At 34.8% G+C, this 25,900-nt stretch overlaps 1 protein-coding gene across 2 annotated transcripts in view; it reads left to right on the top strand.

Annotated features, from left to right (window-relative positions):
• The window catches only part of LOC149795147 (TATA box-binding protein-associated factor RNA polymerase I subunit B-like), a 72,449-nt gene that overhangs the window by 19,869 nt on the left and 26,680 nt on the right, over positions 1–25,900 (top strand). For both annotated transcript variants that reach the window (XM_089964869.1, XM_089964868.1), the window contains exons 4-9: positions 910–1,022; positions 6,276–6,376; positions 12,159–12,267; positions 16,560–16,724; positions 18,141–18,262; positions 25,614–25,710. In XM_089964869.1, coding sequence (XP_089820995.1) covers positions 910–1,022; positions 6,276–6,376; positions 12,159–12,267; positions 16,560–16,724; positions 18,141–18,262; positions 25,614–25,710 — 707 coding nt within the window. The remainder of the gene's footprint in view (positions 1–909; positions 1,023–6,275; positions 6,377–12,158; positions 12,268–16,559; positions 16,725–18,140; positions 18,263–25,613; positions 25,711–25,900) is intronic.

Raw genomic sequence — 25,900 nt, 5'->3', positions numbered from 1 at the left:
TTAATTACAAACCATTTATTGAGTACACAGTCCAATTAGTTGAGATATATGAGAGAGAGAGAGAGAGAGAGAGAGAGAGAGAGAGAGAGAGAAAGTGAGAGGGGAAGAGAGAAGGTTGCAGGGAAAATTAAATAAATCTTTTAAAAATAGTTTCATGTGAATTCTTAAGGAAACATGTGAATTCATGTTTTATTTTCCACTTAAAGCTATTTGCTCATTATTAGTGATAATTGTTCTGTTTTGCCCATTAGTTATCTTGGATGGTCCGACTTAGCTAGCTGGTCGATATTACCTATGGAAATTCTGACCACAACTGAAATCTTGAAATAAAATCTGCATTTTGTCTCTTTATTTTTCCATATATTTTTAGAGATCAAGACATTATTGTGCACACCCATAATATTTGACATAGTTTTAACTCCCTCATAATCTGACATGTGTTTTCTTGCTTCTGCTATCCACATGTTACTTTTGGAATCGACACTTCGAGGTGATAGCGCAGAAGCAAATGATGATGGGATAAAGTAATTTGTAAATCAGAATTCTCAGTGTGCTGGAATATGCCTCATCTATTCTTTCGTGTAAAACAAGACAGGCAATTTTGCATGTAGCTATTGTGAAATATCTTATATCAGTAGCACTTAATGTTAGTGTTTGGAATTAATCTACAGGTCGGAATTTGGCCATCCTACCCTGCAGCAAATTTAATACACTGTCAGTGGTTAGAATTTGAACACCTTACCCTACTGCTTACTTGATGCACTAGAGATAACTTATTCCATTTTCAGGACTATACAGATCTTAGACAAAGATTTGTTGCAAACAAATTTTGTTTAATCGCATTATGAAACCATAATAAAAATGATATATTACAATTTCTCTGCATATCTATAAACTTGTTTTTATCAGTGGAAATCAAGCATGACCTTGGTCGACCATGGAGCGTATACGAGGCCTTCCAGATCATAATTCAGCACCAGGTAGAGGCACTGATCAAGAATGGGGCAAAGCCTGTATTGAAGGTTAGTTGACCAACAGAGTTTAATAACCAGATTTGCATTTACTTTTTGGACTGATTAGGATTAGTTTCAATGTAATTACTGAAGGATTAGTTTTAAACTAATTAATAATACATGCTGCATCATGTTTGGTATCAATTCTTTTAAACTGAGACATGAGATGTGGCTCGTACCATGTACAGCTAAATTCATTTCAAAACCGCTTTAGAGTCACTTCATTGTCTCCATGATTCATTACAAAACCAGTCTTTAGAGTCACTTCATTGTCTCCATGATTCATTACAAAACCAGTCTTTAGAGTCACTTCATTGTCTCCATGATTCATTACAAAACCAGTCTTTAGAGTCGCTTCATTGTCTCTATGATTCATTACAAAACCAGTCTTTAGAGTCACTTAATTGTTTCCATGATTCATTATCTCTTTAGACTACAACAGTCACTTCACTGTCTCCATGATTCATTATAAAAACTCTTTAGACTGCAACAGTCACTTCATTGTCTCTGTGATTCATTACAAAACCTTTTTAGACTGCAACCATCACTTCATTGTCTCCATAATTCATTATCTCTTTAGACTGCAACAGTCACTTCATTGTCTCCATGATTCATTACAAAACCTCTTTAGACTGCAACAATCACTTCATTGTCTTCATGATTCATTATCTCTTTAGACTGCAACAGTCATTTCATTGTCTCCATGATTCATTACAAAACCTTTTTAGACTGCAACCATCACTTCATTGTCTCCATAATTCATTATCTCTTTAGACTGCAACAGTCACTTCACTGTCTCCATGATTCATTATCTCTTTAGACAGACTGCAACAGTCGCTTCACTGTCTCCATGATTCATTACAAAACCTCTTTAGACTGCAACAGTCACTTCATTGTCTCCATGATGCATTACAAAACCTTTTTAAACTGCAACAGTCATTTCATTGTCTCTGTGATTCATTACAAAACCTCTTTAGACTGCAACAGTCACTTCATTGTCTCCATGATTCATTACAAAACCTTTTTAGACTGCAACATTCATTTCATTGTCTCTGTGATTCATTACAAAACCTCTTTAGACTGTAACAGTCACTTCATTGTCTCCATGATTCGTTACAAAACCTCTTTAGACTGCAACAGTCACTTCACTGTCTGCATGATTCATTATCTCTTTAGACTGCAACAGTCACTTCACTGTCGCCATGATTCATTATCTCTTTAGACTGCAACAGTCACTTCATTGTCTCCATGATTCATTATCTCTTTATAATTTGTTGTTCAGGTTTCAACATACAATGCAAATTCACTTTGCACTAAATGTGCATTCACTGCATTTATGTTCCTATTGAAATGTTTTTACTATGTAATAAATTATTTTATTTGTAGACTTAGGTATTACTGTTTATGTGTCAAGAGCAATGTCATCAATATTAATATTTTTGTTCTAGTTTTTTCCATTCAGTTATGTTTTTTAGGGGGATATATTATTACTTGGTGGTGGATGCAAGTGATGAGATGCTAGGTTCCTCTGTGATTATGATTAACACTTTTTAATCATAATCACACAGGATACTGATCTAAATTTGTTGTCATGAAGAACTGAATTAGATTATGGACAGTTGAATGATTGATAAAAAGAACCAATTTAACTCTCCTGTGTTGTCAAGGTATCTTTTTATGGTGGTACCTCTTGAGCAGATCCTGGCTTTATAATGTCTCTGTATTGCTTATGTAAAGGTGCACCACAATACTATTCAATCTTGAGGTAAAACCCTGACTGCATGTGTGATCTTGATTTGCATTATCGCTACTGACATATACAGTAATACCTCGAACAGTCGCGAGGTTAGGTTCCAGAACCAGTCACGGATCAGGAGGAATCGCGAATGTTTGGTACAAGTCACTAAAAATGCTAATAAATGCTTATTTCTAGGGTTTAAACCCTAAATATGACCCAAATCATGCTCCCAAAACACTTTAATTTCATTTAAAAGTTAGCTTAATACATTACCCTTAAAAAGAGAAATAAATGGTTGATGTAAAAATAGAGTACAGTATCACCTAATGGGTATTTGCCACACTAGCGCATTTACAGTACGGTACATGTATACTAATATTACCCCTATACTAATTCATTGGCTGCCATCTTCTTTTGCACTCACAGTAAGGTAAAACCAAGTAACAAATGGGACTGTAAACTTAATGACTGACGTTTTCTTTGTCATTGTCAGGAAGGTAAACAGGGTAAACTTCATATGTCACAGAAGTCATATAATGAAGGTACAATTCAATAAAATAAAGAAAACATGTACGTAGAGGGTACCAATGAAAATTTCGCGAATCCGTGAATTCGGGAATCCAGAAACATGAATGCACGAGGTATTACTGTATTGCCAAGTACACTATTTCTACCAATATTTATTACCTCTTACACTGTGTCTACTGCCTTCTGTTACAATTTGTATTATTTCTACAGACATCTGTTTGCAGCTACACTATCTCTACAGACATCAGCTACACTATCTCTACTGGCATCCATTACTAATCAAGTACAATTAGTTGAAAGACACTTGAGCTAGACAATTGGAATTTGGCATAGTATAAGTCATCCTGCTTCCGAGATGGATGCTCTAACCACTAGGCCACCTTTAAATGGCAGTTATTCACTTTATTTGAATCCTCCTACATCCATATTCCTTTAGAAGGTTATTATTTATGTCACAATAAAGGCTACACATAGTGAGAAACATTTGTACTACCCAACATTGTGACAGTTAGACTCAACGTGCTGTTTTCTTCACCCTTGCCACCATTGTAAAAGTCCATAGTGATAAAAAAATTGTCTGGAAGTTTCTTGATGGCAGAGCAATTGATAATCAGGATTTAATAAACTTTGGCTAAACTATATTAGTATTAAATTTTAGGATGACAATTAGTAGTTAATTTAAGATCAGTAAATGTGCCTACATGATCACATTGATATACACTATAGGCCTGTTTTTATGTAAATTCAGATGACCTGACAGATTTCCTTACTAATTACATGATTTTTATTTTATTTTTATGTCACGCTTTTAAAATATATGTGTGAGAAATTTGTATCACTTATTGACAGCAGTGTCATTCTGGTTCAGGTGATACATTTCAGTATTTATTTTCATGAAACTTGCATGTGCATCATAGAGGGTACTTCTGATCACAGGCAAAAGGAGGTTAGAGTGACCTAGTTTTCATGCTCCATCGACTCTTTGGGGTATTTTGAATTTGATGTTGCAAAGTAGGCAAGACATAGCATTCAGCAGAATTCTTACTATCATTTTTCATGCAACTCCTCCTGAACAGAAAGTCACACTGATGTGGGGTTTTCACCAGGAGATTTCTTGTGATATCTAGCTGATCCATATGAAAATGGTTTCGCTCTAACTTTCAATATGGCTACCATAGTGATCATCTTGGAAAATCTTATTACCACACCTCCTGAATGGATAGTCATGTCAACATGGCAGTTTCAGTAATAGACTTTTATGGTGTGTAGTTTGTCATAAATAAAAATGGAGAAAGAAAAAGAAATGGTCGTCTTGAATTTCTGGAAATTATTTTCAGCCAGGAGAGCATCATTCACTTTGAATGAATCTTGTTTCTCAGTAGTTATAACTTCTTTTTATTTAGCAACCCTGTTTGTATTATAGAGGAATATATTGCTGTTCCCATGAATCAGTTTGGTTGACCATCAGTTACTGTCAATGAAATGACCATGTAATCGGTTATGATTTCTGAGTTTGTTCACCCACTTTTTATGACTTCAGGCTATTCGAAAAGTATCCCTAGTTTGTCAAGATATCACATACAGATTAGTTGTTTTATTATTAGATGTTTCTTTGGTTGGCAGAAAGTTATGACTGATCATTAAATTTGATCCAATTCCTAATACTTTGAGACTTGTACTTGCTAATCATGGAATGGATTTTTATCTGCCACATCATTCTGCTTGCATCTCTCATTGATTTGATCATTTTTGGGTTTTGTACACTTGTAGTACCCAAGGTAGGGTTGTCTGTAATGTTTCATATGGTAGGATATTGATTGGAATAATCAGTAGACTCTGAAAGAAGAAATGTGTTTTTTTTTATGGTAACTTTCATTCCAGATAAAGTATCTTGACCAAAGCTTGTGGTGAGCTTGCATACAATGTATCAAAGAGGCCTGTTAATTTGGGGATCAAGGGTCAGAAGTCAAGGTTACTCTGGCTCAAAGGAAAATTAGTTTTTGCAGAAAAACATTTGTTCTAAAGCAAGTTTCTTGACCATACAATGATTATGGCATGCCCTTACTGTGATAAAGAAACCTATAGAGCAATTGGAATTAAAGATCAAAGGCCATGATCATAATAAGCCTACTTTCAGCACATTCAAGACTGCATATCTTGACCAAAGATCAAGGTCATTGAAATTTATTTATCTGTAATCTCCTAAGGCAACCGTAATATTCTGGTGCCTACATAAAGGACTACTGAACACAGATAACATACTGCTCATGGTACACTGTTACGTTTTTTAATAATCATCCCCCTTATAGTGTGTTAGAATACATGAAAAAGTGATTGTTGTTGTTGTGGGGTTTAACGCCATTTTTCAGCACACGATAGGCTATGCATGGCAGCCAGTATTAATGGTGGAGGAAGAACCCGGAAAAACCCCAAGAAGAACCACCGACCCATGAGAAGCTACTGGTGAGCTTTCTCACATACCCACATTGGCTGAATCCTAGACTTGAACCCATGCAGACAGAGGTGAGATGGCAGTGATCCGTAACGGAGAGCGTTTTAGACCACTCAGCCAGTCAGGGCCCCTCTGAAAAAGTGAAATACAGTTAAACTTATCTATAAAGGACACTTGAGGTACCAATGAATTCTCATTGAAAGTTATAAGAAAATGAAATGAGATCTTAAAAAACATTTCAATTGTCATTTATATGGAGGTATCAGCTAAGACAAGTTTCATAATACAGTCAAACCTGTCCATAAAGAATACTCAAGTGATCACACCATTTTATTGTTTTCAATATGTGGCTGTTACACAGAAGTAAAATATATAAATCAGCTTAAGAAAGAGTTTATTAATATTGTCCTTTATGTACAGGTATCCTTTATATGGAGATGTAGACTTTGGGTGGTAAGTTTCAGTGTAATAGTCTACATTGCATATGATGAATAAGGTTGCAGATATAATGTAACTTACTTAATCTGTCATGTCTTTTATCCAGGATGGTGTGTTCAAACTCTGGATCACATATCTGGCCAAGTTAGGTGTGGCCTTCACCAGCCAACCCAAGATGAGGAGCTTAATCAAGCATGAGAGACAAAGGTTTATCTTCAATAATAGTTTAAGCAAGGGCTAGGGATAAATAAGAGGATTTTGTTCTTCTACCTTATTAAAAATATCAAATGCACTGTGTACTTAAAAAATATTATTAAGTGAATTTCAGGCAGCTATTGCTCATTGCCAGAAAAAATGCTAAGACTTTGTATGCACATACTCAAAGAGTTAACTCCCTTTATGTTTCACTTTCAAGGTGGATTATGTCTCCCAATATGCTCATGCCAAATAAAACCTATATAAGATCCTTTTTTGAGACTTTTTTAGCCTTGAAATTAAGTGACAATAAGATGCCATGTATGCATTGCAGCATGGTGGTTAGTTCTGAGAAAATCCTGATTTTTTAGGTGGTATTCAGCTGCTGCTTCCTTCCAGTGGTGCATGGTCAGTTCAAGACAAGCATTTAGTAATGGATGTTTTATACAGGTTTAGGTTAAAATGATGGGTTTGCATTTATTGTGATGTGTGGCTTTTATCTACAATATGGTAGTTGCATCATTGTGGGAAAATCCATTGTAAGCCAGCCTGGAATAGGTTGGAAATTTTGATGGACAAGTAGAATTTCTTTTAGTTGCACTGCACCTTATAAAGACTAGAAAGGAAATATTCAGAGCTATATCTGATTTCATGATAGTCTTGATTCCAGGCAAGTAAGTAATATCCAGGTCTGTAGGTACATTACTAATGGTTCCAGTAATTTTCACATATTCTGGAATTCCTTGAAAAAATAGTGGCTTTTCTAGGCTTGGTAAATTGGAAACTGAAGGTGACATATTTTGGAAAAATCACCAAATTAGGTAGTTATGGCAAATGGTAAACAATTGCTGTGTAAGATTCCCAAAAAATGCCCACACAATATGACATTTTAGTGGGATGAAATAAGAAGAGATATTTCAAGATATTGTCTTGCAGTATCATGAGTTTTAGCTGGCACCAGTTAATCTATTGTTTGGTTTTTATATATTTTAGGAAATAATAAAATAAACAAAAGACAAACAGTCATACATATAATTATATTGTTAAAAAGGATATATAATATATCAATTTTTAAAAAAATTAAAGAAGTTGAACATAATTAAATGATGACAAATACTACAAACATATTAACAAAGACCCATCAGTAGAAATTAAATAAAAGATTTCAACATGCATCAATGAGATTGCTAAAAATAATAATTTTGTATATGAGGAATTTGATACTTTCCTTCTTAACATACGTATACCATAATTCTACATATTACCCGAAACTCATAAAAAAAACCTGACCATAATTTACCTTTAAAGTATCCAGGACGACCCATTATATCAGGTTGTAATTCATATAATGAAATCCTATCCAAATTTATTGACAGTGTTTTACAACCTTTAATGAAATCACTTCCTTCATACATTAAAGATACTACTGATTTCATTAAAAAGTTGAAGTCTCTTCCACAGCTATCTGATAACTCAACCCTGATATCATTAGATGTAACATCACTATATACCAACATTCCACATGCAGATGGTATTGAAGCGTTTAAATATTTTCTTGATAACAATCCTAATAATGACACACTATCTAATGAAGATATTTGTAAAATAATAAAACCTATCTTGGAAAATAATTATTTTCAATTAATATGAATAATATCCAAATAATGGGTACAGCAAAGGGTAGTCCTATGGCTCCTCCTTATGCTTCCATTTTCATGAGAAAATTAGAAAAAGATTTTCTTCAAAACAAAAAGTTTAATCCATCTGTTTGGTTTAGATATTTAGATGACATATTTATGATCTGGAACCATTCAACTCAAGAACTGAAAAATTTATTGATGGCCTAAATCATTTTCACTCAACAATTAAATTTACTTATGTTGCATCAGGTATGCATGTTTCATTTTTAGATGCAAATGTAATAAAAAATATTGATAACACTATCTCTACAAATATTCATATCAAAGAAACTAATATCCACTAGTATGTGGAATATTCTTCTTATCATCCCATGTCATGTAAAAACAGTATACCATATAGCCAGGCCAAAAAATACCAATGTATTATTTCAGATGATTGTCAATTTCAAAATTTGTTGAATAAATTACAAACATATTTCCAAAATAGAAATTATCCTACACATATAACTGAGGCCATTCTGATCACAACACAAAGACTTTCTCATTCACATCCTTTACCTCAAACAATAAATATCAGCAACACCAACATTAAATTCACACAATCAGTACGAAACCTATGTGTTACTCTGGACAGTACTTTCGCATTACACCAACATGTCATGAACGTATGCAAGGCTGCATATCTTGAGCTGAGATGCATCAGCTCAATTCGCAAATATCTTTCAGTTGATGCCACTAAAACACTTGTGTGTTCATTAGTACTTTCAAGACTGGACTATTGTAACTCAGTTATGTCTGGTTCATCTCAATATCTGCTCCAGAAACTTCAAAAAGTTCAAAACACAGCTGCTCGGATCATACTTAGAGTACCACGATCAGAGCACACCTCCCTGCTGCTCTGTACCCTACACTGGCTATCCATTCGATCCAGAATCAAACACAAAATTTGTTCTCTTTGCTACGTTTCACTGTCGGACTTTAGTCCAGCATACCTATCCGACCTCACCCATGTGTACACACCAGCGAGATACTTACTCTCCTCTTCTGACAATCGTATACTCATTATTCCCACTATGAAAATGAATTGCCCACTGAACTTAGACACAAAGACACAGTGATCCCATTCAAGAGTGCTCTTAAAACTCACTTATTTTGACTGCAAGAACAAACTTAAAGACCTAATAATGTTTCCTACCTACCTTAAATATTCTCAGCATGTTTTTTTTATATTTTCTAATTTCATGGTGTTTGTTTTTTTAATCATATCATTATGTTTTTTATGTTATAGGTGTTGTCTAATGTTGTAAAGCGCTTAGAGCTTCTAAAGATTAGGCGCTGTACAAAGTCCTCATTATTATTATTATTGTTATTATTATTATTATGTGCTGAACAAAGCCTGTAATCTTAATCAACATGACCCTTTAAACACAGCAGAATGTAAAATAGAGAAAAATATAATTCCTTTTACAATACAGTATAATCCTTCATTACCTAATATAGGTCTTATAATTAATAAATAGTATAGTCTCCTAAATTTATCAAATGAAACCACCATAAAATCACTTTACAAAAAATAAACAAATTCTCGCTTATAGAAGATCCAAGAATTTGCAAGATTTTCTAATTAGAACTCAACAGGCAGATAATAAAAAAAGACAATTTTCATCTAAACGTAACGGACACCGGTGCTTTCAATGTGCAAACATAAGAGAAAGTACACCTTTCAGTAGTGCTGAGACAAAAGATGTATTTTCTCTACATGATAACACTAACTGCATATCAACTGATGTAATTTATTTGATGATCTGTAAGAAATGTAGCATGCAGGATGTTGGACAAACACTTCAACAAGTTTCTAAGAGAATGAATAATCATTGCTTTCATATAAAAAATTATAGAGATCCTCAGTTTTCCTCTAATATTTCAACACACTTTAACACCAGTAATCACTCTTTACTCGATTTTTCTTTCATGCCAATAGATATTGTGCATGGTGACATGAATAAACTCATAAAAGGAACTTATTGGATTCATAAGTTAGATACTTTGTATCCTAATGACCTTAATGTCAATGCACTATATAAAATTGTATTTTGTTTTTAAATTGATATATTATATATCCTTTATAACAATATAATTATATGTATGACTGTTTGTCTCTATTTTATTTTATTATTTTAATGAATCAGGTTTCATTAGAGACTCTTGTATCTTTTAGATCCTGTCATTCATATATATATATATATATATATATATATATATATACACACACACACACACACACACACACACACACAGTGCAACCCTGCTATAACGTGAACTTGGATATAACACGGTTGTGTCATGGCTCCTGAAATTTCATATATTCATTCGCACATGAAAAATTATTTTTTGTTCAAAGTACATGAAATAGTGTATATTAAATTTATTATCATTATGGGGAAGAGATCATGTATGAATTCAAATTTAATATGATCGTGGCATGGTTCCTGAAATTTTAAATACATGTATGTGTATTCTTCTTGTACCGGCAAAGAATATTTTTTTTAAGTACGAGAAATAGTGTGTAAAATATCTCTTATCATTTTGGGGAAGAGTTCGTGTATGAATTTTAATATAATATGATTGTGGCATAGCTTCTGAAATTTAAAAATATCACTAGGTTCCTGAAGTGTTATGCCAAAATAAACATTGGAGTAAAGCCAGTAAGTCATCTTTGTGATTGTCTTCAATTAATTCTGTATACAATCGTTGCTTAAACAATAGCCGACATGTGTTTTTTCATTAACTACATACATAACCAAGCAGCAGACAATGCAGTGGTTGATAAAAGATTCTCACAGTTTATTAAACATCAAAAAACAAAAGCCGCCAAGATGTTTGCTGGGCTTGGTGGTGTTATTAGACGTAATCAGTTGACCAGTAAATAATGTCTGCTTTATTAGCTGGAAATTGAAAGGGTAGGAAATTGTACGTACATTCAGCTTAATTTTTTTATAAAAGTGACTCATGACCATTGCAGGTCTACTGCACATAGTTGTCTGGTTTTACATGGGTATGGTGTTTGTTTATGAACTCATTATTAATCTCCTATTTTTTATAAAAATATTTTACCATTATGGAAAAGCAAATTCACAAATGCAAATCAGTCTCTGCACTTTGCGCAATGATTGTTATAGGAGTTCTCACACATTTCTTTCGATATTCACAAAATCTGAAGTGAAAGTTATATGCACGCTGAAAGCATGTGTTGATTGTTAATTATTCTTGCTGTAGTCGTTCAAACGAATAGGCATACACACGTTAATTATTGGAAATTTGCAATGGGTAAATGTACACGGAAATGCATATGAGAAAATTTAGCAGTATGAAATTTGTACAGACACCGTTCATAGACCCTGGAACGTAATGAACCATACACGTGCTTTGTCGTTCTTAACCTAATTTTGCTGTTAATTTTTCCAATTGAATTCAGACACATAATGATGTGTGACAAAATTATTGAATAGTTTAAATATATATGCAGTTTTTGCAATGGAATTACATATATTATGGATTAATTGCAAGTCCCGATGGTACAATATCAGATGGCAAGTAAACGGTGTTGATACTCTGTTCATGCTGTATATTAGACGTTGAATTCAGACACAATGATCTGGGGAAAAAATTACTGAATATTGTAAATCTGTGAGAAATTTTTCAATGGAATTACATACATTATAGATGAACTGCATGCAACGACGGCACGATAGTAAACGGTGTTGATACCCTATTCATCATATACATTAGACATGAATACACATACATTTGCCAATGAGTTGTTCTCTGAAAAAAGTAAAATACTGTAAAACCCAGCATTAATGCGATCCCGATACTAACGCGATCCAATTTTTTGGTCCCCAATTATTGTATTATCTCGTTATAGCAGGGTTCCACTATATATATATATATATATATATATATATATATATATATATATATGAATATCATTTATGCTGTTACGTAATGATGTAATTGTTATTTTAAAATAAAAGATGTCATCCATTTCTTTCAAAACATTTCGTGTCTGAAGAAGCATAAATTAAATGCGAAACTAGTTGCACAGAATTTCTGGCATTTGTGTTGCTTTTTATCCGATTTCTGATATATTTTAGGGAAAAATATCCAGGCAGCCTTGAAAATCCCCAAGTGAAGGATGTGCGAAAAGCAGTTAGCATGCAAAAGCTGTATGGCATGTCAAAAGAAATTGCTGAAATCCAAATTGTAAATTTTGCTTCTTTTTCAATAATTTTAGTCCATCTTTCCATTAGTGGTCAATCAGCATGAGCGTGTCTCTTCCTCACTTTCTCTCTGCCATTATCTTTTGTCTCTCTCCCTCCCTTTTTCTCTCTTGCTTTCTCTCTGCTTTCACTTAACCACTTGTCTCTTAAGAGGTGGTACAGGTTAGTAGTATGGATTGCAGACTAGGGTACAGAATATCATTGATTTGAGTTTTCCTTAGGTCATTATATACAGACCAAGAAACGGGTATTTTTTCCAGTGAAACAAAAATGGAATGCAGAAGGGAACTTGAAAGAAAATGCAGACTACACACCAATTGAAAATATAATTACAGTTTAAAGAGAATTAAGGGAAAAAAAAAAAGCTAAATACAGAACTCAAAACCATGAATGATAAACATAAATGGAATGAAAAATGAATTCATTCAATGAATGGATATAACAGTCAGCTACTAATTATTTTCAGGTTGCTGCTAAATTTACCGCCCCCCCCCCCCAATCCCTGCTCTTGGATACATGTCGTAAGAGGTGATTAATGTAAGTTATCTTTTTTGCCCAGGATGTGTCCCATGATGATGTTCGATTTGAGAAGGTCTTGGACTTTTTATGTCTTGTTTATATAGAAAAAATAATGTCTTTGTATTTAATTGGTTTTACTCTTCTTTTTACATTTATCATTTCTTTGTTTGTCCTTTTTTGGAATACCTAATCTTTCTTGCCACTATTAGTCAGGATTGTGGTGATGTGCCATTAAACATGATACATGCATAGATATTTACTACATTTACACAAGTGAAAGCCCATTCACACAATAAACAAGGATCGGATTCTTTACTTTGGCACACAGTTCTTTTTTTTACAAGCCAAGACTATCACTGATGTGATGAAATCATTGTAAGTGGTGTGTATGTGCAATTTTTTTTTGACCAAAAGAAAGAGAGACTCTTCACATCTACAGATGCATTCATTGTAGTTGGGTTTTTAAATTGTTATTGCAAATTCAGTACTGGCTTTGCAGTTTATACATTTGCAGTATCACTAGACTTTCAGTAAGACAAGATATACAGAGCAGTAGTTCTCTCCCTTTAGCACTCGAACATGGAAAACCCAACATCAGTAAATGTATTTCCTTTTCATTCCAAGAGAACTAAAAGAAAACAATGAATGGAAGTGATAAATGCAAAATCATAATGCTTTTGAGTCAGTAAATGATAGATAGCAAGATATTTGTTGTTGTTGTTGTTGTAGGGTTAAATGCCATTTTTCAGCACAAGATAGGCTATACATGGCGGCCAGTATTAATGGTGGAGGAAGAACCCAGGTAAACCCCGGAAAGAACCACCGACCCATGAGAAGCTACTGGCATGCTTTCTCACATACCCACATTGGCTGAACCCGAGACTCGAACCCATGCATACAGAGGTGAGATGGCAGTGATCTGTAACAGTGAACACTTTACACCGCACGGCCACTCAGGCCCCCCAAGATATTTGAATTATAAATGTGAATCGATTCAAAGAAATGCAAAGTGAATATCAAAATCATTTCAGATGTAAACAAAGTGCATATAAAATTTGAAGTTCTGGTAAAAGTACCCATTTTGGAGTCTGTATATGGCAATGGACATGGTAGTTTTAATTCTGCCTAATTTATTTGACCTAGCCTTAAATGGCAGGGTATGGGGATGATTACATAGGATAGATAGATATTCCATGCAGGAAAATTAAGCACTTACATAACTTAATATCAAGAAAACAGAGTATGTTCCAGACATATATAGTGGGCTTTGGAAGACTAACTTATTTTTTTCCTCCACTGTATTCACTGGAGGAAACATATAGTGTAATCCACATATGCCCATCACATGATCTCACATCTGTAATAAATTTTGAGCAATTTGTGAGAATAGATTGAAACCAAATTATTGTTTCGACTCAATAATATTTGAGATCTTCATGAATTAAAATCTATTTGGTTTCCACTCAGTAATTTTTTGAGGGCTTAATCAGTTGAAACCTAATTTAGCATGATGCTTTATATTTGCAAACCATTGATGAAAATTAATTTTCAATTTTTCCAAATAAAAAAATTCAGTCGTCCTGTTTGACCTTTCCATATGGAAACCAGCTGTATCATATGTCAGGGGCATCCATGTTGTATGGCCATATTTCTTACTCTGATACATTTCCCAATCAAAATATATTATGAGAACATTCACCACCTTGCAGATCCAATCCTTTGAAGCTAAAGATATTAAACATTCTTTTAGCCTGTTTTAGCAATGGAAGTCCTAAAGCCATCTATCTGTTTGCAATGTTGGAAGTCAGAGAAAGCTGTCTCCAGTTGGATAGAGGGATAACACCTAATTCCAACATTGTCAGTTTGTACTTTTGCTTGTACCTTTTCACCAGTTTTATCAATCCTTCAGATTTTTTTTTAATCACAAGGAAGTTTTCTCCATATATTTTCTTACCAAATTTCACTCTGTCATCATTTTGGATGAATATTTTGCACTTTGGATGTCTTTTTTTTTTTTGTTTTCATAAGATAACATAATTAGCCTCTTCTTAATTACCAGCTCTATTGTCGGTAGTATTTTCAGTTCCTCTCAATACTCAACTTCATTATGCCTGGACGTGATAGTGGTAGTAGCATAGTGTTTCTGTTGTCTGACAATCCTGCCATGGTAGCTCAGCTGGTAGTACATTTGACTCGTAATTGAATGGTCTCATGTTAATACTGACTCTGTCAAACTTGGGTCAGCTGTCTAGGTGCATTCTTGGGAAAGGCATTCTGGTTCCATTTCCTGTGCATGATATAGTCAAGTAATGTGTTAAAACTGTTATTAAAACCAACAAAAACAAAAAACAAAAACCATTTTTCTGTCCATCACATCTTAAGTTTTGCATATAGGTCATTTCAAGCACTTTGGTGAGGCATACATGTTGCATGAACGCATTTCTAAGTTAATTTACTAAATCCCCATTGATTTGTGGTAATAACTGTTGTTATTGTGGGTTTTATGCCATTTTGCTTTGTAATAAGATCATTTGTAATCTTTTCTTACATAAATCATAAATTATGGATTCATCTAGACTATTTAAATTACCTCTACAATTGGGGTCCTGGGTGACTGAGTGGTTTAAAGTGCTTGCCTTTACTGATTACTGCCATCTCACCTCAGTCTGTGTGTGTTAGAGTTTCAAGCTCAGTCAATGTGAGAAAACTTGCCAGTAGCTTCCTGTGGGTTGGTGGCTTTTAACAGGGTTTCCCTGGGTTCTTCCTCCACCAGTTTTACTAGCAGCCATGTATAGCCTATCTTGCGCTGAAAAATGGCATTAAACCCAAAGCGACACCAACAACATCTTGGTCGAACTTAAGAGTAAAGTGAAAACTGGTGAAACATAAAAGAATTGCAAGGTTTAATCTTACACACTCTGCATTGATTAAAATGTTAAGATGTATATTTTACTTTTTATTTCAGTTCAGGCAAGATTGTCCCCAGTTGTGTGTGTGTGTGTTTGTGCACATGCATATGTGTGTGCATGTTGTTTCCTTTTGAGTCAGATAAAAATTGCTGAAATTGACATTGCAGTAGCTCACCAGTTATTATGTACTTTTGAGAGAGTGACATATATAAGGTGAAGTTGTTTGCATGTAAACATGCACAATGGAGAGAATGTTGGCATACCTTTATGCTACATTAATGTAATGTGGATGATATTTCTTTGGATATTGTACTTTTGGAAATTGTACATGATTTAAACACAGTGCTAACTAAAATGACTGCTCCCTTGTGCTAAAAAATCAGCCTGAATTAGTCTAAAGTACACTATCCATAGCAGCTATTAAAATAGGGGAAATGAATTTTGCCAGACTAGACAATACCAGCTTCTGAAAGTGCAATGAATGAATTACCAAATATATAAAATGTAAAAATAGTTATCTGCTCTTTTTTATACAATTTACCTCTGAAGTTCAGGAAGTGAAAATGACCAAGTGGAGCTATCACTTTTTTGAAAGGTGCACATCTGGAGTAAGGCCAAGCTGTATACTCTATAACCCATATTATACCCATCAATCATACACCAAAATAAAGGGAATTAAAGGTTTTTTGAATTATACCTAAGATATACAAGGTCTTTTTTAAATAGCCAGTATAACTAGTGAGGAAAGCCAGGGAAATTCTTTTTCTTTAAAATCCTAACCCTATGCAAAATACGCAGCTGTAGAGCGCCACCTGTGTCTTTAAATTATGATTCTTTTCCTTTCAAGGAAAAACAGGACCTTGCTTTGACTCTAAATGCAGAAGAGTTCTATGAGGGAGATAACCCACAAGATGAAGAGGTTGAAATAGACAAGATTTCAGTATGCCCTTCCAGCATGGGATGGATGGAGACAAAAGAGGGTGATGACTTCAGGAAATATCTGAACAAGAAGGTTGCTGGGTTTTTTTGTAGAATGCAGAGAAAATTCACATTAACAATTTTCATTAAGTAAAATTTTCAGAAGAAAAATTTACATTAATGAAACACTTTTCAGTCCCAATACAACAAATCACATAATTATACTTTATGTATATTTCTGAACATTGATTGGTTCACACATTGCACAATTCATTGCAACCCACATTTACTGCAAAAGGTAACATTGCATTTTTATCTTTAAGAATGAACAACATTCAGCAACAGTTTTCATCTTGACATATAGATGCACACAAAGCTCATTTATGTTTGGTGTAATACATAAATATTAGTTTTTTTAGATGATGGTAGTACACATTATCATTCCCTGAACTTTATTGTCAGTGTTGACTTTGCCACAGTTAACAATGTAATATGTAGAACTGACAATGACCCTATACATATTTCAGAGATGTAATAATTATATGGATTTAATGATAATCTGGATTTAATAATCAGCTCTATTTAATAATTATCAAGATGTTACCTACTGGCAGAATCTGGCATGAATTAAATTGCTTGTTGTCATTGGCTGCTGTTTGTGGCATAATTTATAGACTTGTTCACTAAACAATCAGACTGGTTTTTCAACTTCCAGTTAAATTAAATTACTGTTGCTGAGATACTTGCCAGCTTGGAAATTTCAGGTTCACCCTCAACAATTTTGTAATTGCTACTCTTTGTTTAAGGTATTAGACTATGACTGTTAGGAATGGTGGACAAATGGATTTTGTTGAGCCCCATCTTTTAATGCCCAACAGAAAGTCTTACTGGTGACTTGCAAGGATGAACAGTAGCGGCAAAAAAAAGTTATTTCAATTTTCAGTTTAATAGTTTTATCTTTTGATGTGAAATGTTTCTGAACACTTTTTAATGTAAAGAAAGCATGAAAAGAGATGTGGTATTTAGATTAACCCATGGCTATTCATAACAAAATCAAAGAATTATATCTTAGTCAAACTTGAATGACAAATTTTAATTGATTTTTTAGCTCTGGATGTAAAATACACAAGATAATCTCCCTTGCATAAAAGAAGTTTTTTAAGTTCAAGAAGAATGGTCACATTTTATTTAGTGCTTAGATTTGTTCACCTTTCACAAGGTTATCTATATTTATTGTTAAGTAGAAATGGTTTTGAAAGAAAAGATTCAAGGGGTCAGAGCATTTGCAGAATCAACAACTCATGTTAAAGGCATGGGTCACATGCCAAACTAGCTGGGGAAAATCCATAGCCCAAAACTTCTATCAACCATTCTTTTGTCTTGTTATGAAGTCTTATTTTGTTTTGAATTTAAATTTTAGCACAGTACTTAAAGAATATTAAATATTGAAATAAGAGTTACTGTTATTATTATGAATAGATACTAAATGAATATGATATATTTTTCACAGCAAAGAGAAAGGAAATTATTTCGAACAAGACCAGAGAGGATGGATATGCTCAAGACAGTTTGCTTCTGTTATCTTGGCCTGCTGTTCACAAATAATATCACAACCTTGTCTGATATACTTAGGTAAATATGTGATGCATGCTTCAATATTTGAATTATTTCAAACTCTTTCCAATACTTTCTATCAGAAATATCAACAAACTTCAAAATTGTATAAGGTGGGATGTTCATTTGCCATACTTACCCTATGTGTTTGCATTATTGACCATATATTTTCAAAAAGTAAACAAGGTAAATCTTTTCTGATGTACCAAACATTGGGGACAAAGACAATTATTCCTAATGTCAGAAATCTTAGGATTGGAGTGCAGTTGTGAAAGATTTACTACTGTTTTTGTTCGTTGAGTTGGCTGATTAATAGTTAGATGTAATGAAGTCAGAATCTTTATAGTCTATGTATCAGTTGTTTCTAGCATCTTTTTATTTAATTACCATGGTTTCCACACTAGAAAATACCAGCATCAGAATGGCAGTTTGACAACAAAGTGAATTTTGAGTTGTCAGCACCTGTTGCGCATGATAACCTCATTGTAATTCATGGATTAAATTAAAAAGTGTTAGTGCAGATTTGAGTATTGTTGCTTCATATATTTGCACTCCCTCTATGATAGTCCCATGTTTGATTCCAATATAATGTGTGCTGCAATTTTCACAGTAGCCAGTCAGTACTTGGGCTGTAAATGGAGTAAAAATCAGGTGTGAGTATTATTACCATGGCTTATTACCGGACATGTTTGCAAATTTCTTCCGTGACAAAGTACAAACAATTAGAGATAAGCTTGACACCACAGTTTCAATTGACTCATCGTCACCATACATTTGGGATACAGAATTTGAGCGGCAACAATTAGCAGCATTTGAACCTGTCTCTGTGGAATTTGTACATACAATTGTGATGAAGAGTGCACCAAAGTCATGTGAACTTGATCCGATTCCAACATCACTACTGCTTGAGTGCTTAGATCCAGTTTTGCCTTCACTAACTGATGTTATTAATACCTCTCTCTCATCAGGGGAATTCCCATCATTTTTCAAATCTGCCATTGTAAAGCCTCTGCTGAAGAAACCAACACTAGACCATAACGATTTAAAGAACTGCCGCCCAGTTTCTAATCTCCCATTCATATCAAAAATCTTAGAAAAGGTTGTTCTATCCCAGCTTGTATCTCATCTGAATTCAAACAGTCTTTTTAGCAATGTACATTCTGCATATCACCCTTGCCACAGTACTGAAACTACTCTTCTAAAAGTAGTTGATGACATTCTCTCTGCTTTTGATAGCGGAACTATTACAGTCCTCACCCTCCTTGATTTGTCTGCAGCATTTGACACAATAGACCATGATATATTACTTAACCATCTCCAGCATGTATTTGGCATTCATGATACAGCCTTATTGTGGTTCAAGTCCTACTCGGTCAACAGGACACAAATTGTGTCTGCAAATGGAATACACTCCAGCCCATTTAATCTATGTTGTGGTGTTCCACAGGGGTCTTTTCTTGGACCTGTTCTCTTCATTCTATACACTCAGCCGCTCTCAAGTGTCATAAATCATCATCCAGTGTCTCACCAATTGTACGCTGATGACACCCAAATATACAATACTAGCCACCCAACTGAAGTTGATGCTACATCCAAGGTATAGAGAGGTGCATTTCTGATGTGAAATCATGGATGATATGTAACAAGCTGCAGATGAATGATCACAACACAAAGACTTTCTCATTCAGATCCTTTACCTCAAACAATAAATATCAGCAACATCACAGTCAGTATGAAACCTAGGTGTTACTCTGGACAGTACTCTCACATTGCACCAACATGTCATGAACATATGCAAGGCTGCATATCTTGAGCTGAGACACATCAGCTCCATTCGCAAATATCTTTCAGTTGATACCACTAAAACACTTGTGTGTTCATTAGTACTTTCAAGACTGGACTATTGTAACTCAATTATGTCTGGTTCATCTCAATATCTACTCAATATCTACTCCAGAAACTTCAAAAAGTTCAAAACACAGCTGCTCGGATCATACTTAGAGTACCACGATCAGAGCACACACACCCAATCTCTGTACCCTACACTGGCTATCCATTTGATCCAGAATCAAACACAAAATTTGTTCTCTTTGCTACGTTTCACTGACGGACTCCAGTCCAACATGCCTATCCCACCTCACCCATGTGTATACACCAGTGCTTCTTTTCTGACAATCATATACTTATTATTCCCACTATGAAAACAAAGTCATATGGACAACGTTCTTTTGCATACCAGGGCCCAGCAACATGGAATGAATTGCCCACTGAACTTAGACACAAAGACACAGTGATCCCATTCAAGAGTGCTCTTAAAACTCACTTATTTTGTCTGCACGAACAAACTTAAAGACCTAATAATGTTTCCTACCTTAAATATTTTCAGCATGTTTTTTTTATGTTTTCTAATTTCATGGTGTTTGATTTTTGTAATTATATTATGTATGTTTTTTTTGTGATAGGTGTTGTCTAATGTTGTAAAGTGCTTAGAGCTTCTAAAGATTAGGCACTATACAAAGTCCTCATTATTATTATTATTATTATTATTGTAATTAAATTCTCCTGTTGACATATGATCATGTTTGAGCATCGTGATTTGAATCTCTCTCCCTATCACTCTTGCTTAAATGTTAAAGAAGAAAGAGCTTTCAGTGAAAGATATATAATATTGGCACCATTTAATTAAATGGAGAAGTAATGTTTAACTTGACCATAGGATTTAAAAATTCCAGATGTTAGATTTATGTAAAGGTAAACGTTTTGTGAATTTCATTACCATGTAGAATCATATGAATGACTTACAAAAATGGTACTAGCAGTAGCATCGCTTGGCATTTAGCATCAAGAGGTTAGTGTAAGGAATAATCAGCCTGGTGTCAGGATAATGTGACTGGATGGGACATGGTGGCATGATGCCACAGTGTTACACATTACAATAAACTGGCACACAACAGACTTCGTAGTGATATGACTAAAATTGTTAAAAGTATATTAAAACTAAAAAAACACACATAACCAACTAAATTAAGATATTTTCTTAATATGTTAGATGTATGTGTTTCTTTTTTGTCAACATTTTGTGATTAGGCAACAAAAGTGTTACTTAACAAGAGACATGCCTTCTTAATGTATCGTAACACAGCTTGTATAGGACAGATCTTATTAGGAAGTCTGAAAATTACAATAACATTAAAATTGCAAACTATGATAGTCCAAAAACTTAAAGTTTATGAAAATGTTGTTTAGAAAACAAAATATGAGTTACCAGAAACTTATGGTGTACACAACTTTGGGCAAATACAGTAGTATGCTATGATAAGCACCTATGTTTTAACTTGTATGTATGCTATAATTATGCAGTTGTCTTTGGACCATATTCTTTAGCTGTATGTCCTTATTTTCTACAGATCTTCAAGCAGAAACATAAACATGAATAGTCTACCCCAAAAAATGAACAGCCGTGGTTATGTATTAGTACATAATAGTTTGGCTAAATATTTTTCTGTTATAAAATAATTAGATATTTGAATGCATAAAAGGGGACCACAGTAATCAATTCTGTCTATAGATGCATGCATGCATATAGTTTGTAACTTAATCCAGCTTTTATTTGAATAACTTCTCATGTGCATACTGATTTTATAGTCTTGATCTTGTGCAAATTTGTTGTGTTATGTGAACTGTCGCATAAAGTTTTGAAAAAGTATAGTGACATTTACTGCAGAATTTTAGACTGATAATCCACAATGGTTTGAGGTAAACTGTTTTTAGAACTTCTTCGCCAAATACATTACCTGATCAGATTACACTAGAATAACTTTCTTTGCTACCTCTGAATACAGCTCTTCTGTTAACACCAAAACCTCTTTCCATCTCTGCATTATTGTGTCAGAGGAAAGCAATTCTTATCTCTTCTACATGCTTGGTATCTACTGTTGTGTGTGTGTGTGTGATTTGGATTTTTTACATAGCTTTAAAAAAAAAATCAGTCATATTGTTACAGTGTCTGCAGTGTGACAGTTTATAGTGATGTCTAGCACTGGGGCATCATGCCACAGACATGTAGCATGATGTCCCACCCAGTCACATTATCCTGACACCAGGCTGACCAGTCCTAACACTAACCGCTTAAAGCTGAATGTTTAGTGAGGCAGCTGTTAGTACCATTTTCATAAGTCTGTGATATGACTCGGCCAGGGTTCAAACCTGCGACTTCCACATCCAAGGTAGATGCACTAACCACTAAGCCACTGGAGCTGTGTCTACTGTTACAGCCAGTTTAAAGCAGTTCTATACTTTAACTGCCTTGGATAAGATGTATACTTTAACTGCCTTGGATAAGATGTCCTCCAGACAATCCAAGCAAGAGATACAAGAGTCGCCCTTTAACTTTAAGTGCAATCTCCTATCTCTGCATGACACTGTTATGGAAATTACAATAAAAGGATTGATTGATTCCAGAGATCTCGCAGTGGCAGTTTTCAACAATGGCAGGATTTTACTGTTTTTTTTCTGCTAGCCAAGGAATCATAGGTGATCCTATGCCCTTAATTTCACTGGCAGCTGGGAGGAGACTCAGAGAAACAGTTTCTCCTTCCCTAGTCCTTCTGTCAGTCATTTGTGATACTCATTTACCCATGCCTTCTAGTGACCAACCTGAAGCGCCTGACTAATCCATTTTAGTCAGATTTGGACCTGTCATTCTCACAAAATGGTGGGTTAGCCAAACCATGTCAGAAGTCTCCATATTTCACTATTCAAATCCCTCCATTCTCATTTTTTTACCTCAATGAATGAACTCCAATGTGATTCCATGAATGGGGACAATGATCACACAAATGTCCTGTTTTTCTGGTTATAGAGAGCAGTATAGATAGTATGAAAACCACACAAACAGGGATTCCATGCCAGAACATTTTCATTTTCAAAGTCATATGCCAATTGAGACCTACGATAGAGATGAGACTAGAACATGATCAGTCCTATGATGTCTGACACATACTTCCATATACCGATTCATACAGCCCCAGTCTAAGCCTATGGGCCTTCACTGATGAGGTCTCAATATCTGCTGCAGAGATGGTGATTTTCCTGCATTACACAGCACAAAAACATTCATTAAGTTTGGTTTGGGGTTCATGACATGCATAAACATCCTTCCTCATTGTGTGGTGGATGATCAATGTTCAGAAGTCACAACTTGTCTCTTCTCAACATTGAGGTCCATCTTGGAAAGAAACCCTTACCACTTGGTGTCTTTCTCCCAAACACATTGAAGTATAACTTGTGTGTCGGAGAAAGCATCAAGCAAGACATTGTTTAGGTGAGGAAGTTTCATACAGCTTCTTGGCCTACTGAATGCAGGGCTGGAACCGTCACAATTTCAGTTTACTACAGGACCTGCGAGGGTCAATGGCTTACGGATTCTTAAAGAGAAAGCTCATCATATCAACCTCTTGAAACGAAAGCCATTCTCAGTGCAGTTTTCCACATGGGTGGAACATATCCATGAAACATATCGTGATAATCGCCAGAAATTTTTCCCACACTAACGGAATACCTTCATGGGTACTCCTAGCATCAGGTAATATTCAAGTCCAACAGATTCTTGGCTGGCACAATGCCCTGACTGGCTAGTTATGAAGGGAGGACAACTTTACAGAGCTATCCCACAAGGAACCTTCCATCAGGTCTGTGCCCTTTGGGACCATCTGATGCTTGACATTCATTTTCATTTTTCATGACTCCAGAGGCATGGACATACATGCTCATTTAATCAGCTGTGCGGTAATGTTGGCATTCACCTTCCCTCCATCAGTTTTGAACACCCTGGATTGGATTAATGATCTGCTGAACTTAGCGACAGACATACCCACCTCACAGTGACTACTGCTCCACTGAAGCAGTTGAGATCACCACTAATCTATGTCCAAACAAACTCCTCCTTCACTCCTGACACCTTTCAGAGATGTCCTAATTGAAAAGGAGTTTGCAGCATCAAACCTGGAAAGGATGACAACCTTCAGTTCTAAAGAGGATCACAACAGCCGAATGAATAGGTGTCACATCAAACAAATTAAACCACTCTCAGTGCTTATTCCCTAGTAGCAAACTTCTTTCTCCTTGAGGTTAGCTCCTATCACAATCAAGGAATAATGTTCCTTGATCTCAGACTTAATGAAATTTTTTATTTTTGCTGCAGCAAGATAATCTCTGACATGTAGCCCAATTCTGACTTATCCATGCACATACATTGATACAGCTATCATGCATGACTTGCAGTTTATTATAATGCTAACTTCGTAATGCAGAGTGAGTAAGCTACATATGGTATCTATAGATCTGAAGAACTACTTGCAGTTCTGTTTGGATGGTTCATTCGTTTTAATGAGACAACCTGGTTTCTTCCTCAGAACAGCTGGCTGTCACTAGTCAACCAACAATAATTTTCATTCCTCTCCTTGAACAATCTGTCAAGAGAAGCAGAGATGCAGGGCCTTATATGTACCATCAGATGTTGCCTGAGATGCACAGACAGTATCTGCATCAACTGTTAAAAACTGTTCCTACCACTGAAGGCAAGAATGCACAACATATCACTTGGCTAAAGGGAGTTATTAAATCAGTGTACTCTGAACTCTCATAGGATCAGCTACACAAGGAAGATCTTAGCTTACAGCTTTCATGAGCCTTTTTTGAATGTAATGTCCAAATTCGGGACCTAATGGAGTCTGCTGACTGGCATGCCCAGTCTGCCGTCTCAAATTTCCATTTGGTTGACATGCCCTTGATAAGGAGAGAACTGAATCTTGCTGGGTGGTAGCTGCTCAGACAAGTGACCACTCCCCATTCATAAAAGGACAACCTTTGACCCAGGCATGTGTTTGCCACTTTCGCTTGATTGGCCTGGGAAGCTTTTGATGATGATAAATTAAGTGCAGAATCTCACAGGGATCTCCCATGTACTTACATAAACAAATTGTCAGATGTTGTTCTAAACTAACATTAGGAGACATCTGTCCTTTTAGTAGAGCAATGATGCATCCTTTAAGGTGTTGCTAAAGTGAAAGTAGGATAGAGCAATAGCCCCTAGTGAGTAGAAAGTTAACTTTTGAGAGTTTCTTCATTTTTGCTATATATTATATAGACAGAAAGATGTTTTTTTCCATCTTTCTGGGATTACTGGATTTGAGGGTAGCAAAGAAAATTATTCTAAAATTTTCTGATCAGGTAAGTTTTGTCAGGGAAATATAATTTATAAAAAAAACTTTGCTTTTGAAAGAAAAAGAAATAAGAGATTTAGATTAGGAGAAAATAAATCAAAGAATATGATATCAAGCTCATCATCTTCAGGCTGATTTTCTTTCAGATGGATAAAGAGCAGGAAGTTTCCATACTTTGATCTTGCCTCAGTTTTGCCCAGTGACATGAAACGTTTTGTTGGTGATGACAGGCTGTTTGGATCAGTAAGTAATCATCAGTTATCTGTAATTATTTAAATTTTTATTGTTGATGGGATTTTTATTAGAGGTTTTCTTTTTTCCATATTAGTTTTGATTGTACTGGTCTTAGACCAGAAGGTCTTATAGGATGGCTTGTTGTCTTTCAACTGACATCTGTCATCTGTCTATTACACTAGTTTGCTTTAACTACTTG

Source organism: Sinohyriopsis cumingii, chromosome 7 (genome assembly GCF_028554795.1).
Source record: "Sinohyriopsis cumingii isolate HCF-2022 chromosome 7, ASM2855479v2, whole genome shotgun sequence".
Lineage (NCBI taxonomy): Eukaryota > Metazoa > Mollusca > Bivalvia > Unionida > Unionidae > Sinohyriopsis > Sinohyriopsis cumingii.
This window is presented reverse-complemented; position numbering and strand designations above follow the sequence as displayed.